The sequence below is a fragment of the Salmo salar genome, unplaced genomic scaffold (assembly GCF_965601325.2).
Source record: "Salmo salar unplaced genomic scaffold, fSalSal1 ptg000360l, whole genome shotgun sequence".
NCBI lineage: Eukaryota > Metazoa > Chordata > Actinopteri > Salmoniformes > Salmonidae > Salmo > Salmo salar.
In genome coordinates, this window is record NW_027675360.1 from 330891 (window position 1) to 349598 (window position 18708).

The 18708-nt window shown below is 41.8% G+C and overlaps 2 protein-coding genes across 2 annotated transcripts in view; both read right to left on the minus strand.

The window, feature by feature from the left end:
• Positions 1 to 18708, minus strand: part of LOC145875823 (uncharacterized) — a 369621-nt gene that overhangs the window by 146858 nt on the left and 204055 nt on the right. The gene's annotated exons all lie outside the window — the stretch shown is intronic.
• LOC145875853 (uncharacterized) lies at positions 14117 to 15171 on the minus strand. The gene is made up of 5 exons (XM_082971657.1): positions 14897 to 15171; positions 14633 to 14809; positions 14481 to 14542; positions 14312 to 14398; positions 14117 to 14224 (listed from the first exon to the last, which is right to left on the minus strand). The coding sequence occupies exons 1-5, from the start codon at positions 14958 to 14960 to the stop codon at positions 14132 to 14134; spliced, it is 483 nt and encodes a 160-aa protein (XP_082827783.1). The 5' UTR covers positions 14961 to 15171; the 3' UTR covers positions 14117 to 14131.

Genomic DNA, 18708 nt, shown 5'->3' on the forward strand with positions numbered 1-18708 from the left:
CACATCTGACTCCTGATGATCAACCTCCTCCTTCACATCTGACTCCTGATGATCAACCTCCTCCTTCACATCTGACTCCTGATGATCAACCTCCTCCTTCACATCTGACTCCTGATGATCAACATCCTCCTTCACATCTGACTCCTGATGATCAACCTCCTCCTTCACATCTGACTCCTGATGATCAACCTCCTCCTTCACATCTGACTCCTGATGATCAACCTCCTCCTTCACATCAGACCAGCTATCTATTTATCACTGTAAAAAAACAAACTCCAAATGTAGAACAGCCATGGAGGAGGGTGAAAGGATAGCAGCCCCAACTGTCAGTGAGAGAGGAGGCTATTCTGGATAGGGCAGGTACTTTTGTGTAGTTCCTGTCCCTAGAAGTGAGGATGGAGATAATAGTAACATAATATTCAGTGTGGTGTAATTTGACTATAATGAAGTCTGTTTCTTGTGAGGTTTTCTGTCCTCAGATAAAGAGCTCTATGAAAGCCAGTCTACATATGAAGAGGTCTCAATGAAGAGCAGTGGTTCTCAGTCCTGGGGACTCAAAGAGGGGCATATTTTTGTTTTTGCCTTCACACTGCAAAGCTGATTCAAATGATCAACTCATCATCAAGCTTCAAGTGGTATTTATGTATTCATTTGTGATGCCATCCTTGATATGATTCTGTCATTGTCACATGCTACACATGTACATATGTGTGCCCATGCATCTATCAATCCAATGTTATCATGATTTGTTATCAGGGACATTATACTTTAGTAATCCACAATGACCTGGTGATGTAACAGTCTAATAATTACATTGTCTTCCATATTCCTACAGAGACCTTGTAACTGGAGATTCCTTCATAACGATTGCCTACAGTTACCGTGTAGGGCACTGCAAGGTTGGGTGACCAGGGTCATCTGGGACTGCCTCCTGGAGGAATTCAGGTGTGTGAAGGCTACCTGTGTCCTGCGTAACTTCATGAGGATGGACACGAGGACCAGGAGGGGATCTGCAGCTCGCCGCCGTGTGCCAGAGGAGGAGTCTGCTGCTCTGCAGGATGTTTCAAGGATGGGGTCCAACAACGCAGCAAGAGAGGCAATCCGTGTGCAGGAGATCTTCACCTCCTACTTCTTCAAAGAGGGTGCTGTTCCCTGGCAACACCATAGACGTCACTATGCACAACCAAAGGCTCTTTTAGGAGCCATTCACATTGCAATAAGAGTATTCTTCCATTTACTGAGCTATGTCAACTGCAGTTATTCAATTCACAGTTTCTCTCCCTTTGATTTCTACTTCTCAGGTGAGGGTGCTGTTTAGGTAAGGGTGTGATGTCTGTGCAAAAACAAAACAGGCTATTTTAAATCACCCATATTGAAAAAATGTAGAACAATTAGACACCCTATAACCCACACCTACACACACATGTATCAATCTGATTGATGGATTGTGTTGTGCAGTAAGCAGGTTCAGGTGTAAAACTGTGGCTCCTTCCACCTTCAAAGAATAGGCAAGAGGGCCAACCATGGAGAATAGTAAGACACTTCATTATTTCTATAACTACACTATATTGTTTGTCCTCATGTGTCCATTCATGTTTTTCAGCATAAAGTACTCTGCAGCCACTTAGTGTGGTGTGGACACCAGGTGAGGCCACACACAGATTCCTGTTGAACACTGTCGCTTTAACTACCTTATTTTCTCAATAACAGTCTCTCTCCTTCACTTCATCCCTCTCTCCTCTTCTCCCTAAATCCTCTAGGTTATATCAGCTGTGTCGGTGAACTCCTCCTGCATCTGAACTGGCTACATAGAGGGCACAGCAAGATCAGAGGTGAGAGGTCACTTGGTCAGGTCAACAGGAAGTATTATTAAAGAGATGCTTTACATTGAAATACAGACAGAGATGCAGTAGTCCCAGAGTTAATGATCCCAGGTCAGTTTATATTATACAGGAAGTATTATTAAAGAGATGCTTTACATTGAAATACAGATAGAGATGCAGTAGTGCCAGAGTTAATGATCCCAGGTCAGTTTATATTATACAGGAAGTATTATTAAAGAGATGCTTTACATTGAAATACAGACAGAGATGCAGTAGTCCCAGAGTTAATGATCCCAGGTCAGTTTATATTATACAGGAAGTATTATTAAAGAGATGCTTTACATTGAAATACAGATAGAGATGCAGTAGTCCCAGAGTTAATGATCCCAGGTCAGTTTTGCATTTCACCTCCTGATTGATGACTAACAATGTTAGAATAAAAAATATAAACACAAGGTTTAAACATGCTCTCTCTCCATCTGTCTCTCGTCTGCAGATATGTTTTGATGTGAGAGGATGCCAACCCCCAGTCCCATCATCACCACCTCACCTGCTTTTAAGAACCTTTGGGCCGACGAGTGACACTATTATGTAATTGTGATGAACTGAGAGAATATTTATGTAGCACTGTGATTCATTAATCATGTGCTGCCTTCCCTGCTCCTATGTGCTTACCTCTTTCCCTTTCTGTCTTTTACACCTCTCTCACCACCTCCTCTTTCTTCCTCTGTTTTTATAATGCACAACAGATGTGCATTGAAGTACAGATTAAACTTGTATTTATAACATAACTGCTTTCTTCTGCTTTAACTTCTTTCTTCTGGAAAATGTGAAGTCCAAGATGGACAAAGGGGGCGTTGTCGGGGCTGTGTTTCTGGACCTAAGGAAGGCTTTCGATACTGTTAACCATGAGATTCTCATCACAAAATTGTCCAAGTTCAACTTTTCCCCCGATGCCTTGAGATGGATGAAATCATACCTGTTACATCCTCAGAAAGCATGAGCTCCTGAGTTGGGAAGATCTTGTGCAATACACCGACGCATGTCTTGTATTCAAGATCCTAAATGGCCTGGCTCCCCCTCCACTCAGTATTTTTGTTAAACAGAAAACCCAAACATATGGCAGCAGATCCACAAGGTCTGCCATGAGAGGTGACTGTATAGTTCCCTTAAGGAAAAGCACCTTTAGTAAATCTGCTTTCTCTGTGAGAGCTTCCCATGTCTGGAATACACTGCCATCAGACACACATAACTGCACCACACATCACACTTTCACAAATTGCATGAAGACATGGCTAAAGGTCAATCAGACTTGTGAACATAATCCCTAGCTGTGTATTACCACTTTCCATGTTGTCTGGAGCTTGTGAGGTGTGGAAACACTTTGTTGCTTTTATAGATTTTGTCTTGTTGCTTTTTGTTCTATGTTGCTCTGTCTGTAGGCTGTGTCTTGCTTGTCCTATGTTGCTCTGTCTGTATGCTACATCTTGCTTGTCCTATGTTGCTCTGTCTTTATGCTACATCTTGCTTGTCCTATGTTGCTCTGTCTTTATGCTATGTCTTGCTTGTCCTATGTTACTCTGTGTATGCTCACTGTTCAATGATTGTCTATATTGTAATTGTTTTTAATAACCTGCCCAGGGACTAGAAGTTTAAGATGCGATGGAACGGTTGACGAATAAAAAAAAGTCACAGAAAAAATATATTGACTGATATTGATTTATTTAGGGGGGGGGGGGGGGGGGGGGGGGTAATGAATATTTTAGGACCAGCGATGTCCCTTATTCCTACCCTTTAACTTTTGTCTGACAAATAAACATTTTACTCAACTGCGTTACCCACTCCAGGCAGCAGATGGCGGTCTGGGAATTTAAGGCGATGCTGTTGGTGTGACGTATAATCTAGTGGACGGAACGCTTCTTACAACAGCAGCAACAGTTAGTCAGACACCACGGTAGTTTGCTAGACAAAATAGCCGAACCGATAAAGCTCTTTAGACGCGTTAGTGTATATTAGCCTCTGTGTTTTAAACCCACTACTGTCGTCTAGTTAGTTATCCGATTTAATTTCATATTTACGGTGTTGTTGTTATTATTCAGCTAGCGGGCTGGTTAAGTTAGCATTAGCCTAGCTAGCTAACATCTCCGACCATGCGGTCACTGAGCTACTCTCCTGCTAAAGAAGAGAATATCACAGTAAAACAAGAAGTAGAGGGTGAGGCCGTTACTGTGAAAGAAGAAAAAGACGAGTTCAGAGTGAAAGAGGAGGAGGATGTTACAGTAAAAGAAGAGGAGGATGCAGTTTATGGAGTGAAAGAGGAAGAGGGGGAGATGACTGTTACATCGATAAAGGAGGAAACTGGACATCTGGGCCCGGTTTCCCAAACGCATCTTAAGGCGTCCAATGGTTCTAACGGTGAACTTAGCCATAAGATGGTTTTGAGAAACCGTTCCCTGATTAACACTAGTAAGTACTGTCTTAAATACAGAGGCACAAACTCTGCAGTTGTTGAACTGATGTGTGGTGTTAAAGCGGAAATATGCAATAGCTACATCCATATTGTGACTTTAAAATTATTAATTTATAGCCATTGATTGTTGATGTGTTTTTTTTGGTTGTGCCAAAAACGCTGTTTTGACAAGTAGCAATAAATCACTGATATCGATTAGGGGGGAAATCAGGTTGTACATGATGTTGAAACTAACACAACTAAAAAAACACATGGAAATGGGAGATATATTTTACCTCACTGGTTAGAGGACAACCTGCAGAAGACAGTCAACTACATTTTGGAGTGATGCATTTAAATGTAGGGGTCGCTAAACAAAGGAACACAACACTTATTTGTCATCACTCATCGATATCGTTTTCAATTTATCACAAACTGTTTCTGCATTTGGACTATTGATTTGGACACGTTAAAACTGTGACATTGGGGATATCCCACCTAGCAAAATGTAATTGAAACTAAGACTATGCCCGACGTACAATATAAGTTTGTTTTTAGTTGAAAAGAAAACTATTTAATTTCAATGTACTTGCAGCTTATACACATGGACGTCTATAATACATTTTATTAACAATCCTAATAAATTGAGTGCTCAAGTCAACACCTTTAGTTGCTCCACCTTGTGGGTTTTTCTTTTGTTTGTCTCTTCTTGGGCAGATTTAGTGGGTCTCATGGTGGGTGTCTTTTAGCTCCCAGTTGTTGTTACTAGTCAACTTCCAGTGGACACTGAGAGCAAAACTGCAACATTATGTTATAATACTTTTATTGCATCAAATGGTTATTTTATGCAACAGAATAGAGGGTTCTTAGAACTATTGTGTCTGTGTTCTACTGAGGATGGGCCTCTGGGAGAAAACACTGACAGGAGATTTACAATGTCTTTTGGGTGATAAAACCTAAAGAGACCGCATTCCAGAACATGAGTTAATGTTTCCGTTCTATACGGTACCAGGGAGAGATGACCTCAGGGCCAGACCCTGGTCTCTACACAAAGAGTACTGTTTTTACAGCAGATACTCTCTGCTGAGAATTATAAGTATCTTTCATACAAATCTTAACCTTGTGACCCGTTCTATACATCTGTTGTTGGTCATGTAGGTTAAAAGGGCTATAAAAGACCTTGGTACTTTTGTCTCGTGGCTCTCAATGAATCATCTGGGGGTGATTCGTCGACCAGCCATCATTATCGTAGAGCACTCAATTGATTCACTTCATAATTGTATGTTGTATTGACCTGCTCCCTTATTATTAAGTGAATAAAGATTTAGTTTAAGTATAACTCTGACTTGTGTGATAAGTTTGTCTCATTTGATATTAAAGAAATTAACAACCACATTTGGCGATGGGAACGTGAATCTTGACTTGGTGACTGACGACCTGGGTAAATGACCTGACTCCTGATGACCTGGGTAAATGACCTGGCTCCTGACGACCTGGGTAAATGACCTGGCTCCTGATGACCTGGGTAAATGACCTGGCTCCTGACGACCTGGGTAAATGACCTGGCTCCTGACGACCTGGGTAAATGACCTGGCTCCTGACGACCTGGGTAAATGACCTGGCTCCTGATGACCTGGGTAAATGACCTGGCTCCTGATGACCTGGGTAAATGACCTGGCTCCTGATGACCTGGGTAAATGACCTGACTCCTGATGACCTGGGTAAATGACCTGGCTCCTGATGACCTGGGTAAATGACCTGGCTCCTGATGACCTGGGTAAATGACCTGGCTCCTGACAACCTGGGTAAATGACCTGGCTCCTGACGACCTGGGTAAATGACCTGACGACCTGGGTAAATGACCTGGCTCCTGATGACCTGGGTAAATGACCTGGCTCCTGATGACCTGGGTAAATGACCTGGCTCCTGATGACCTGGGTAAATGACCTGACGACCTGGGTAAATGACCTGGCTCCTGACGACCTGGGTAAATGGTGCACGAGGGATCCCTCTAACTTGGGATCTGAGGGAGACCACACTTGGGGAACAGAGCAGATGAACCCACCTTTAATCTGAGTGGATACCACAACTCAAACCTAGTTTTTTTTTTAAAGAATGAGGTGAGCAAAACATGCAAGTGCAGGCTCAGAGTGTGTATTCCTGTGTGTGATATATTTAGGCTGAATATCGATATAAGATATATATCCTGATATGTTTTCTGCAAAGTGAGAGCAAATGTTCAAAGTCAAAGTCAAAGCCAGATATGACATGTCTCAAGTAGTTTTATTGAAAGCGGCTATTTCAGTGAACAGTTGAAAAATCAAATGAATAAATAATAAACAGGGCTCTTCACCTGGTTCAGATTAAATGCTCAGCTGTTCAAATAACAATAACATGTAAACATAAACACTGTAGAACAACAGGACGACCTTTTTTGAAATCAAAGCTCCATAAGGTGAACATTTAAAAATAAATACAAATATCTTAAACAAAAATAGCCTATAAAATAAAATAGGCCTATCTTTTTCTGAAATAAATATTATATATATTTATGAGAAAAGTAAACTTTTTTTTTGTTTGACAACTTTAAATGGCTTATTAAAATCAAATTACAGATTTCTTCTCCTTTCTAACAAATCCACAGATGCAAATAACAAACATTACAAAATAATAAAATATGACAAACCCTAGTAAGTAAGTAAAGTTTGATTACCTTTGCTGTTCTTCGTCAGAATGCACTCCCAGGACTGCTACTTCAATAACAAATGTTGGTTTGGTTCAAAATAATCCATAGTTATATCCAAACAGTGGCGTTTTGTTCGTGCGTTCAAGACACTATCCGAATGGTAAATAAGGGTCACGCGCCCGGCGCATTTCGTGACAAAAGATTTCTAAATATTCCATTACCGTACTTCAAAGCATGTCAACCTCTGTTTAAAATCAATGTTTATGCCATTTTTCTCGTAAAAAAGCGATAATATTCCGACCGGGAAAGCGTGTGTACGTACAAAGAGAGAGAAAATAAAAGCATGGGATCCCCTCGTGCACGAGCCTGAGTCTCATAGTACTGTTACCGGCCACTATCCAAATGCGCTACTGTTTTTCAGCCAGAGCCTGCAAAGCCACGATTCAGCTTTTTGCCGCCTTCTGAGATCCCATGGGAGCCGTAGGAAGTGTCACGTAACAGCAGAGATCCTTTGTTTTGAATAGAGATGACAAAGAAGGCCAAGAAATGGTCAGACAGGGTACTTCCTGTACAGAATCTTCTCAGGTTTTGGCCTGCCAAATGAGTTCTGTTATACTCACAGTCACCATTCAAACCGTTTTAGAAACTTGAGTGTTTTCTATCCAAAGCTAATAATTATATGCATATTCTAGTTTCTGGGCAGGAGTAATAATCAGATTAAATCGGGTACGTTTTTTTATCCGGCCGTGAAAATACTGCCCCCTAGCCGTAACAGGTTAAATCAATTTCTTATCTGAACAGCCTCAACCAGTTGCACAACAAACAGACTATCAACTCAATAAACATTTTCCCCCTCTTTTTTTACTTTGATAAACAGTAATGCTGTCTTGAGGTAGACATTAGAAGACAAGCGTGTCCTCCTTCGTTTAAAGATTTTGTGCGAGAAACACCAGCCTGTCAACGGCATCCGGCTTCAGAGATGCTCTGTGGCAGGTCACGATATTGCCACTGCAGCTGAAAACCCTTTCGGAGGGTGAACTGGTAGCTGGTACCTAGAGATACTTTTTTTGCCAGGTGGCTCAGAGCTGGAAAGACAACTTCATGATCCTTCCACCACTTGAGGGGATCAGTGTCACTCTCCACACTTGCTGACTGCAAGTAACTTGACAGTTCATTTTCAATAGCCTCCCTCTTGGTTGGTGGCGCAGTGGTGGTGGCTGTGCGCTGCTTGAAGAAGCTTGCCAGTGTCTTAGCTTTTGGTGCCACTGCTGCTTCTCCATCTGCAGGCTCAGGCACAGTTGGCACACGTAGGTAAGGCGGTTGACAGCTGCTCTGATCAGCCAGTAGCGTCTCCACCTCCAAGACAGCTCTGTGCTTCAATGCATCAACTTTTTCACTTGGGATATAGGTGGCCCTGAAGCGTGGATCCACAAATGAAGCCATCTCCAATAGGTCAGTAGTGGCTGGGTCAGAATACTTGCGGTTGAGGTACTCAACAATGCCGGTCTTGATCGATTTGCAAAGCTCGCTATCACCCTCTTCACATGCCAGGAGACTTTCGTTAAAAAGGTGCAGCACAGGTTTTACATATGATAGAGTGACGTACTCCTCACCTGACAAAGCATCGGTAAAGTCCTGGAGAGGTTTCAGGACCTTTTGGACTGCTTCTAGGACCTCTAAGTCCTGCCAGGTAGGGACAAGGTGCCTGGTCTTTTTGTCATTAGACAGGACTTTGGCCAGTGCTCCTTCCTGCTCCAGGACTCTCTCTATCATCTGCTGCCTTGATCCCCAGCGTGTGGCAGACTCGGTTATGAGTTGGTGACTTGGCAGACCCAGCTGAATCTGGACTTCAGCAAGATGTCTCCTTTTCTTCCAGCTCTACCAAAAACAGCTTACAATTCTCTTGCACAGAGAAATGGCCCGGGTGACGCGCTTGTCATTCATGCCATGTCCTGTCAGAATCATAAAAAACTATTAAACAAATGTGCTTATGCGAGAAAATTTGACTCTGTTTTCACTTTAACACACTCATACAACTAAGTGCTTTCCAAAATCAAGCTTTAGAAATATTCTACATTAATATTTTCTTGTTTCATAGTTTATTTTTTTTAATCAACGCCAGTCCTAATCATAAATATCAAATATTATATTCATTTATTTTGTGAATTTTAATCCTGTAAGTGATTTGTATGTATTATTATTTGTGTATAATTTATAAATGATGACTATACTGTATGTACATTTACTGATGTTTCGTTCTTGTTGTTGTTCTTAGTATTTATGCTTAGTATTTAATGCTACTTCATATTTCTACTCCACTAAAAACTCCACAATGTTTAGGCCTACCTACGTGTCAACATTAGTTTCTAGTTACTTTGCAGTTGGCTCTTCAATCCAGAGAAAAAACTATAGTCTATCATAATAACTAAATATGTTACCTTGATGATATCAACAGGCTAACCAGCATTTTAAAGTCATAATTACCTCACCTTTACCAGCTGTAACATTAAAGTGGTAAACACATCAATGCATCACTAATTCTTATCCAATAACCTAATAAATATGGTTCTGAAATCTACGATCCTGTATTGTAAGTGATTTTACTTTTAGCACTTTATGTTTTGTGTTTTATTAATCCATTTTTTGGCCAAGACAGCAGCATAAAACAAAACAAGTTGCAGACAGACACAAAGGAAAATAATGTTTTTTCTTTAAAGTAAAATATGTGAATACTCCTTAATAAAACACTGCACTCCCCAATAGCCAAGTGTAGTCTGACCGAAGCACTGCATCCTCATCGTTCAGCTCCACCGCTCTGACCACGTCGCTCCCGTTGGCGGTTGTTATAGCAACCGGATGCTTTTCTTGGAGTTTCCCAGCTTGCGTCCTGCGAGGCCTCAGCTATATGCTCACCGGTGTGATCCTGGGGGGAAATAACTTGTTTTGGAGACACGACGCTGTTTTCATCTCTCCCAGTCGTTGAATGAAGTGAACATGTCACGCTTCATGTAAAGGCTCACATTGTCCTGCTCGACCCACATATCGCTGGTCAACGCCAAAATGGGTCCCGTTAGCGAGCCGGTCAGCAAGGCTCTGCCTGACTTCAGTGGACATTTGTGGCAGTGCTTCTCGTGTAAAGTAGTTGGGAAGCTCATATCTCGGGTCCATAGTTTTCAGTAGCTTTTTTGAATCCGACTTGTTCCACAGTTGCAACAGGGACCATATCTTTAGCAATGTGATAGGACACCGCTGTAGTTATAGTACACCACTTGCCAATTTTCTTTTCATAAAGGCACACTGCGGGAAAATGAAGTTTGCAGTGAGCTTTGTTTCGGGGCTTTTTCGGGTTGTCGACGGCTTGCGGCTGGGGCTTCTGCAGCGCGCAGTTTCACACACTCTTCGTATTGCAGTTTGTGCCACTGTTTTAGGTGGTGAAAAAGATTTGTAGTGCTTCCACCCCTGGCTCTAAGTTATTTTTATGGCACTGCCTACATATAACGTGATTTTGTTGCTCATCTGATACTTTGAATCCGAACCATCTCCAAATTACTGAGCCAATGCTTTTTCTTTTACTAACCAATTCCTCGTCAAAACGCTCCGCAGACGCTGTTGCTTCCTCCATGTTTGTTGAAGTGTCTGTTCCTGCCCCTCCGCCCTCTGTGCATGAAAGAGGAGGCGCGGGGAGCAGCGCAGAGAGCTCCGGGTCTGCATCTTGCTTGGAGCAAGGATCAAAGCGCAAATTTCAACTATATCGATATATGCGAAATGGTCTAATTTCATATCACATTTAAAATATATATCGATATATTTTTTTATATCGATATATCGCCCAGCCCTAGTCAGGCTGATAAGAACAATTCTTATTTTGTATAACGGGTCACTTAGGATGGCAGTAGCATTGTTGACGAAATGCAGGCATCGCAGCAGAATTAGGAAGCGGTCTTGGGAAAAGATGGTGGCAAAGAAGGGAGTTCCAAACATAGGATCTGTGCTCCAGTATTCTCTTAGGGAGTTCTTCTTTACTATCCCCATGGGGAGGACTGTCACCAGGAAGGTATACATTTCACTAATTGTGGTTGTCACCCATTTAGCGAGTTTCCCCCTCACTCCTGGCTCTCTCTTCTCCTGTAGCTCCAAGGCATAGCGATTGGTCTCCTGTACTATGGTTTCCCACCAGCTCCTCTGTCAGAAACAACTTGAAGCACTCTGCCTCAGATGGAAATGGACTCCAGGGGCCTGTTGCACAAAACTAGGATAAGGGATTAAGCCAGGATATCTTGGTGATCCTGGCTCAATTGATCCGTAATCCGGTTGCACTAAAGATGGATAGGGGGCAGGAGGATATGTTATGGTATAAATTACCATGGAGATTTATTCTGTGGAGCTAGCCTGCTCCAGACCAGGCTAAATTCCAGGATCTATTTAATCTCATCCCTAATGTCAGTCAGCAGTCACCACAAATGGAAACCAATAGTTATTTCACTGCTCACTATACATTGTTATCACATAACTAGACCCACTGTCATTATTTAAACGTTTGTGATCATTAATTTCAATGATTTTGGATAAAAAATAATTTTTAGATTATGTTGCTATCATTAGATAATTTACAGTTTCCCATAGACTATAAGGCTATATATAAAATGATAGAATATTAGGGCCACAGAGGGGAAAAAAACACAAGTAATAATATTGTAACCGGTTGTTTTAAAGGAGGACAGTTGTTAAAATGACAGATGTGGGGCATTTCGTGAAATTGTACTTCAGTATGGTTTCATAAACAAAGACATGCTGATGTGCCAGAATATTAAGTATCACATTGTCATAAGTATCAAAACTGTAAAAACAATATGTAGCTTTTCTGCAGAAAGAACCAGCCTCATAAATTTATGACTTTATCCTTTTTCTTCAGTGTGGCCCTAGTACTCTGTCATATAAACAAATACACATTCCATATGAATATAAAAACACAATGTGTAACATTATGTTCCTTTATTGAATAAGGACAAAACAAAGCAGGTAAACCATCAGCTCCTTTCGAAACTGAAGTCACAGTGACTACAAGATGGAAAGCACAGAATCCAAGCATATTATACAAAATGATACATACACATTCAAAGGTCTGTATATAACACACCCTGCATGTCTGCACACTAAAATAAATGCAGGACAAATCCATACACATCAACTGAACAGACAAATGAATGGATGCAGTAGCCTCCCTGCAGCCTTGTATTACACACAGTATACCGCACAAACATCATAAGAGGCCAAATTCGTAAAAAAACGAACCCAAAAAAAACCCAATTCCTCTGCCACCGCAGGACATATTTAACCAAAATTGAAAGCACACATACTAACTAAAATAATTCAACACATATTGGTCCCTCAGCAGCCGACCACTGTCGTCATCAGGGAAGATTGCCGGATTGTCCCAGTCCATGGCTGGTGGCACTCTGGGGGCCCTCTCCTTCCTCAGGCAGGCCACATTGTGGAGGACAGCACAAGCCACAGTAATATCACATGCCCTAACAGGGCTGACCCTTAATTTGTGAAGGCAGTGAAAGCGTGCCTTCAGGAGGCCAAAGGTCATTTCAACTCTGGCCCTGGTCCTGGCATGGGCATGGTTGTAGGCCTGCTGTGCTTCCTGGGGGTCTGTGAAAGGTGTCAGGAGAAAAGGCTGGCAGCCATACCCCCTGTCTCCCAGCAGCACACCAGAGAATTCACCTGTCAACACAAAATCTCATCATTACTACCTCATAAACACAGTGATATTCTTGACACAGCCATGATGGTTATAAATAGGGGTTGTGTGGCTTACCTTGTGATAGGCACTGATAGATTTCAGAGGCCCGAAAGATTCTGGAGTCATGGACTGAGCCAGGCCATTTTGCCACAACATTGCTGATCACACAGTCAGCATTGCAGACCATCTGAAATCATAAGATGAGGAATATTACACCAATCAATGCACATCACTGGCAATGCAGAGTGTTCGTCAATGGACAATATCAAAAAGTTATGTTCACCTGAACATTAATGCTGTGAAAGGATTTCCTATTCACAAAATCGGCCTCATGGGCACCTGAGGGGGCTTTTATCCTTATGTGTGTGCAGTCCACTGCACCAATGACATTGGGGAAACCTGTCACACAAAGTAATGAGTATCCTACTATGTGTTAACAGTTGTCCTGTAATTTGTAGATCCTCTTACCTGCAATCCTATAGAACTCCTCTTTGATGTCACAGAGTCTTCTGTGGCCAGGGAAGGAGATGAAGACATCTGCTAATGCTTTGATAGCCAGACACACACTCCTTATTGTGCGGCAAATTGTGGCCTTGTTCAGCTGTTCTGCATCCCCCACTGAGTACAGGAAGGCTCCACTAGAAAAAAAGCGCAAGGCCACACAAACCATTTGCTCCACACTCAGTGCATGGCTCCGTGCAGTGCGGTGCTTAATCCTGGGACCCAGTAGTCTGCATAGATACCTGATGCCATCTGCAGAAAACCTGTATCTTTCATATAGATGGTCATCAGGGAAGGCCAGTGGGTCCAACCGGTCCCTGAAGACCCTTTCTCGCCTGAAGGCTCTCCTCAGCACAAGTGCTTCTTCATCCACCACATCTCGCACGAATGGGCATGCCATTGTCAGAGCAGAAAGGAACACACAATTTTGGGCCTTCATATAGGCTAGTGGCCACACCTGGTGCTGGGGGGGTGGGCAAAAGAGGGCGATGCCTTATAACGATGACTTGGTTGTACTGATTGCTGGGAAAATAAAAAAAACCTTAGAAAGATGCCACCGTCCTGTGTGCTCACAATAAGAGCTCATATGTCATGGCTCACTTGACTTTACGAGAATATACCTAATTTTTATTTTGAGCTGTGTCATCTTCTTGGAGCTGGGGGAGGAAAGAAAAATAATGATTAATACATTTGTGTTACAGTTAGCATACAGTGTACATTGAAGGCATATCTCACCTCCCTCTCAAGTTTTTTTATTTCAAGGTCCAGTTTCCTAATTGTCCTCTTTTTTATTTCGGACTCCAGTGCAAGATTTTCCATCTTTTTCTTCTTGTACTGAATGTCTATGTCTGCCAGTTCTATTTGGCGCCGGAGGTGGTTGCCATACAACTTTCTGATAGCTTGTGAGCTCTGTGAACACAATACAATTAGCGCAGCTGGAATTTGGCAGGATGTGGTGTCCTTTTATTAATACGCACTATGTTGCCAGGCTGGTTTTCCCACTGTATAGCATCTGGGTCCTGTAAAAGAAATTAGATTTTTTGATTTTGATGAGGACTCCTCACCATTGTAGAGTAAATAGTACTTTCACAGTCTTAACATGATACCTCATGCCTTCTGGAATCCAGAGAGATGGTCTCCTCCTCATCATCGTCTCCATCATGTGCTGTTGCTGCTGCACTGGGGCCTTCACCCTATCACATTTAATCGGATTCATATTGAAGCTAGTAGACAAGACATGCCAGGCCTACAGTATGCCTTTGATGGAGTACTCACTGGATCAGCATCGTCTGGTGCTTGTGCTGGTGGCTCTAACAGGAACACAGTGCTGCCAGACACTGCAAGGCAATAGGTAAACCAAAGTCAGACAGTCCAAATTGATTCAATATGAATGTGGTTGTATCCCATGTAGAGATGGAAGGACATACCTTGAATGAAGCGGGTGGCATCTTGGGAGGAACCTATGCTCGTCTCTTTCCCCCCAGGGATCCCCTCTAAGACGGGCCTGCCTTTATTTAGCTCCAAGGCCATGTCCTCTGCTGGGGTAAGGTCAGCCTTTGGTGACCCACCACCCGTGCCTTGTCTGTGGGTATTCTTTTTCACTGCTAAAACAGTACAGACAATGTGTGAGCAGGCACCTTCTGGGTACAATATATGCTTGTGCTTTGTTAAATATTAGTCAGGGACCATACCATTCTGCAGAATGTTCTTGTATTTGATTTTGACCTGCTGCCATGTCCGTTTTGGCCCGTTCATGTTTAATCTACACACACACACACACACACACACACACACACACACACATTTAATGGAGTCACACTGCAAAAAATTACTTGGTATTTTTGTCTTGTTTTCAGTAAAAATATCAAAAAATCTATCATAGCTTTATACAGTGTGATGGAGTTACTTTACACAATTTCACTCATATCTGCAGTGCATTTCAATTAAAAATTTAACCGTTTCATAATTACAGTACAACTGCATTTTTGGAGATGTGAATTAAATATTTGAATTGTAATTGTGATGTTTCAGCGGAGCGGTGACTGTGTAATTGTGCACTACTTACGCATTCAGGCGGTCTGCAATACTTTGCCACGCTTTTTCTCTTTGCTTTATCACTGTGGCGGTGTTGCCTTTCTTCTTAATTATATATTTTACCTCCTCGTATGCCTCCATGAGGATTTGTGCTTCCGACGGGGAAAAGTACGCGGCTCTAGTTGCCATGGTAAATCAGTTAATCTGTGATCTGTGGCGGGGTCTATTTGAGTGAGCCGTGAGCGCGCACCTATCCAGGATTGGTTTCACCTGGCTTAATGAATCCGTGTCTGCTGATCCTGGCTTGGTCTTTGTGCAACCAATTAAGCCTGGACGCACATGTTTTGGCTTCATTGAGCTCAGCTGAGTCATTTATCCCGGATGTCTTAATTCTACTTTTGTGCAACAGGCCCCTGCTCGTGTGTTTACATTACATTCAGTGATAAAGGTATGGGATTCTGGGTAATCCACAGCAGATTTATGGAGAATTTGAAAATTGGGTGGTCCTGGGATAGAAATGTATAAAGTTGACATTACATCATAAAATCCACCTTTTACATCATAAATTAGCAATTTATGTTTTAGTAACTTCTGTTGTTGGTTTGGCCTCTCTTTATATGTTATTTGCCGAATCTCAGTTTTACATGTGGGTTTTATGCTAAAGTTCCCTCTATCAAGTTGGTAGCAAACTGGAAAATGCATCTTCTTTAGGAGTGCTATTTATATCCTGATCATTCATCCACACTGCATCTTCTTTAGGAGTGCTATTTATATCCTGTCACTACTGATCATTCATCCACACTGCATCTTCTTTAGGAGTGCTATTTATATCCTGATCATTCATCCACACTGCATCTTCTTTAGGAGTGCTATTTATATCCTGATCATTCATCCACACTGCATCTTCTTTAGGAGTGCTATTTATATCCTGATCATTCATCCTCACTGCATCTTCTTTAGGAGTGCTATTTATATCCTGATCATTCATCCACACTGTGTGTCTCATCAATGCAGGTAATTTATGACATGTATAAAGTATATGTTTTATAAACTCATGAACACCAGCCAGTTTATCACCCCGGTTCTGTTAGTTTAGGTGGATTATACTTGTTCACCACCAGAGGGGGACATTGAGTAATATTTCAGGTTAATTTGATATATTTTGATACTAAAATGGATGACAGTTTATTCTGTTGTGAATATGAGATTACACATGGAAACTATGTATTTATTTTATTATAGTAAATTAGGAATTATTAGGAACTGTTAAATCCACTATATGATCATAATAACTTTGACAGACATCTTGATTGTTTTTTGTTAGTATATTATAGGGCAGATTTATGGAGAATTGCTGTGGGAGTGCTATTTATATCCCGTCACTACTGATCATTCATCCATACTGTGTGTATCCCATCATTGCAGCTTTGGAAATAAATGAACTGTCCATCCATTGCTCCTTCCTGTGTTGACTCACTGACTTGAGGGACGGGAACAGGAAGGTCGATATCTAGCTCAAGCTTCACCTCATACCTTTCATGAACTGTGTGGTTGTGTTATCTAGAGGGAACCCGTTAGCACGGTAGGCTCTGGTGCCTTCTTGCTGTGGGCTCAAATCGACAGAGGAAATCAACCTGCTTGCTCCTTTTAGTTTTGACAACTTTTCATTAGGGATGTTATGTTTGATACCGGAGCTACGAGGCCTGCGTCCAAATCGATAAGCAGTAAACTTCAAAGCAGTGTACCGATGCCTGTATCACTTTATCAGCAGCACGTCATCAATGGCGTCTGAAGCTTCATTTGATCAAACAACCACCTGATTGGTTTGGTATTGGGCTTGTTCGACACTGCAGGTGACTGCCGACTGACTGATCTACAAATCACCTTACATCATAAATAACTACTCATTATTATTTATAAATCAGTCAGCCAGTGACCATTTACCCACAATGCAGCATGGATTTCATGCTCTCGAACACGGCCAGTGGTTTAGTAGATGACATAAAGGCTATGCTGCTACGGTGTGGGATGTCATCTATAATAATGACATAAAGGCTATGCTGCTACGGTGTGTCATCTATAATAATGACATAAAGGCTATGCTGCTACGGTGTGGGATACCATCTATAATAATGACATAAAGGCTATGCTGCTACGGTGTGGGATACCATCTATAATAATGACATAAAGGCTATGCTGCTACGGTGTGGGATACCATCTATAATAATGACATAAAGGCTATGCTGCTACGGTGTGGGATGTCATCTATAATAATGACATAAAGGCTATGCTGCTACGGTGTGGGATACCATCTATAATAATGACATAAAGGCTATGCTGCTACGGTGTGGGATACCATCTATAATAATGACATAAAGGCTATGCTGCTACGGTGTGGGATGTCATCTATAATAATGACATAAAGGCTATGCTGCTACGGTGTGGGATACCATCTATAATAATGACATAAAGGCTATGCTGCTACGGTGTGGGATACCATCTATAATAATGACATAAAGGCTATGCTGCTACGGTGTGGGATACCATCTATAATAATGACATAAAGGCTGTGCTGCTACGGTGTGGGATACCATCTATAATAATGACATAAAGGCTATGCTGCTACGGTGTGGGACGTCATCTATAATAATGACATAAAGGCTATGCTGCTACGGTGTGGGATACCATCTATAATAATGACATAAAGGCTATGCTGCTACGGTGTGGGATGTCATCTATAATAATGACATAAAGGCTATGCTGCTACGGTGTGGGATACCATCTATAATAATGACATAAAGGCTATGCTGCTACGGTGTGGGATACCATCTATAATAATGACATAAAGGCTATGCTGCTACGGTGTGGGATGTCATCTATAATAATGACATAAAGGCTATGCTGCTACGGTGTGGGATACCATCTATAATAATGACATAAAGGCTATGCTGCTACGGTGTGGGATGTCATCTATAATAATGACATAAAGGCTATGCTGCTACGGTGTGGGATGTCATCTATAATAATGACATAAAGGCTATGCTGCTACGGTGTGGGATACCATCTATAATAATGACATAAAGGCTATGCTGCTACGGTGTGGGATACCATCTATAATAATGACATAAAGGCTATGCTGCTACGGTGTGGGATGTCATCTATAATAATGACATAAAGGCTATGCTGCTACGGTGTGGGACGTCATCTATAATAATGACATAAAGGCTATGCTGCTACGGTGTGGGATACCATCTATAATAATGACATAAAGGCTATGCTGCTACGGTGTGGGATGTCATCTATAATAATGACATAAAGGCTATGCTGCTACGGTGTGGGATGTCATCTATAATAATGACATAAAGGCTATGCTGCTACGGTGTGGGATACCATCTATAATAATGACATAAAGGCTATGCTGCTACGGTGTGGGATACCATCTATAATAATGACATAAAGGCTATGCTGC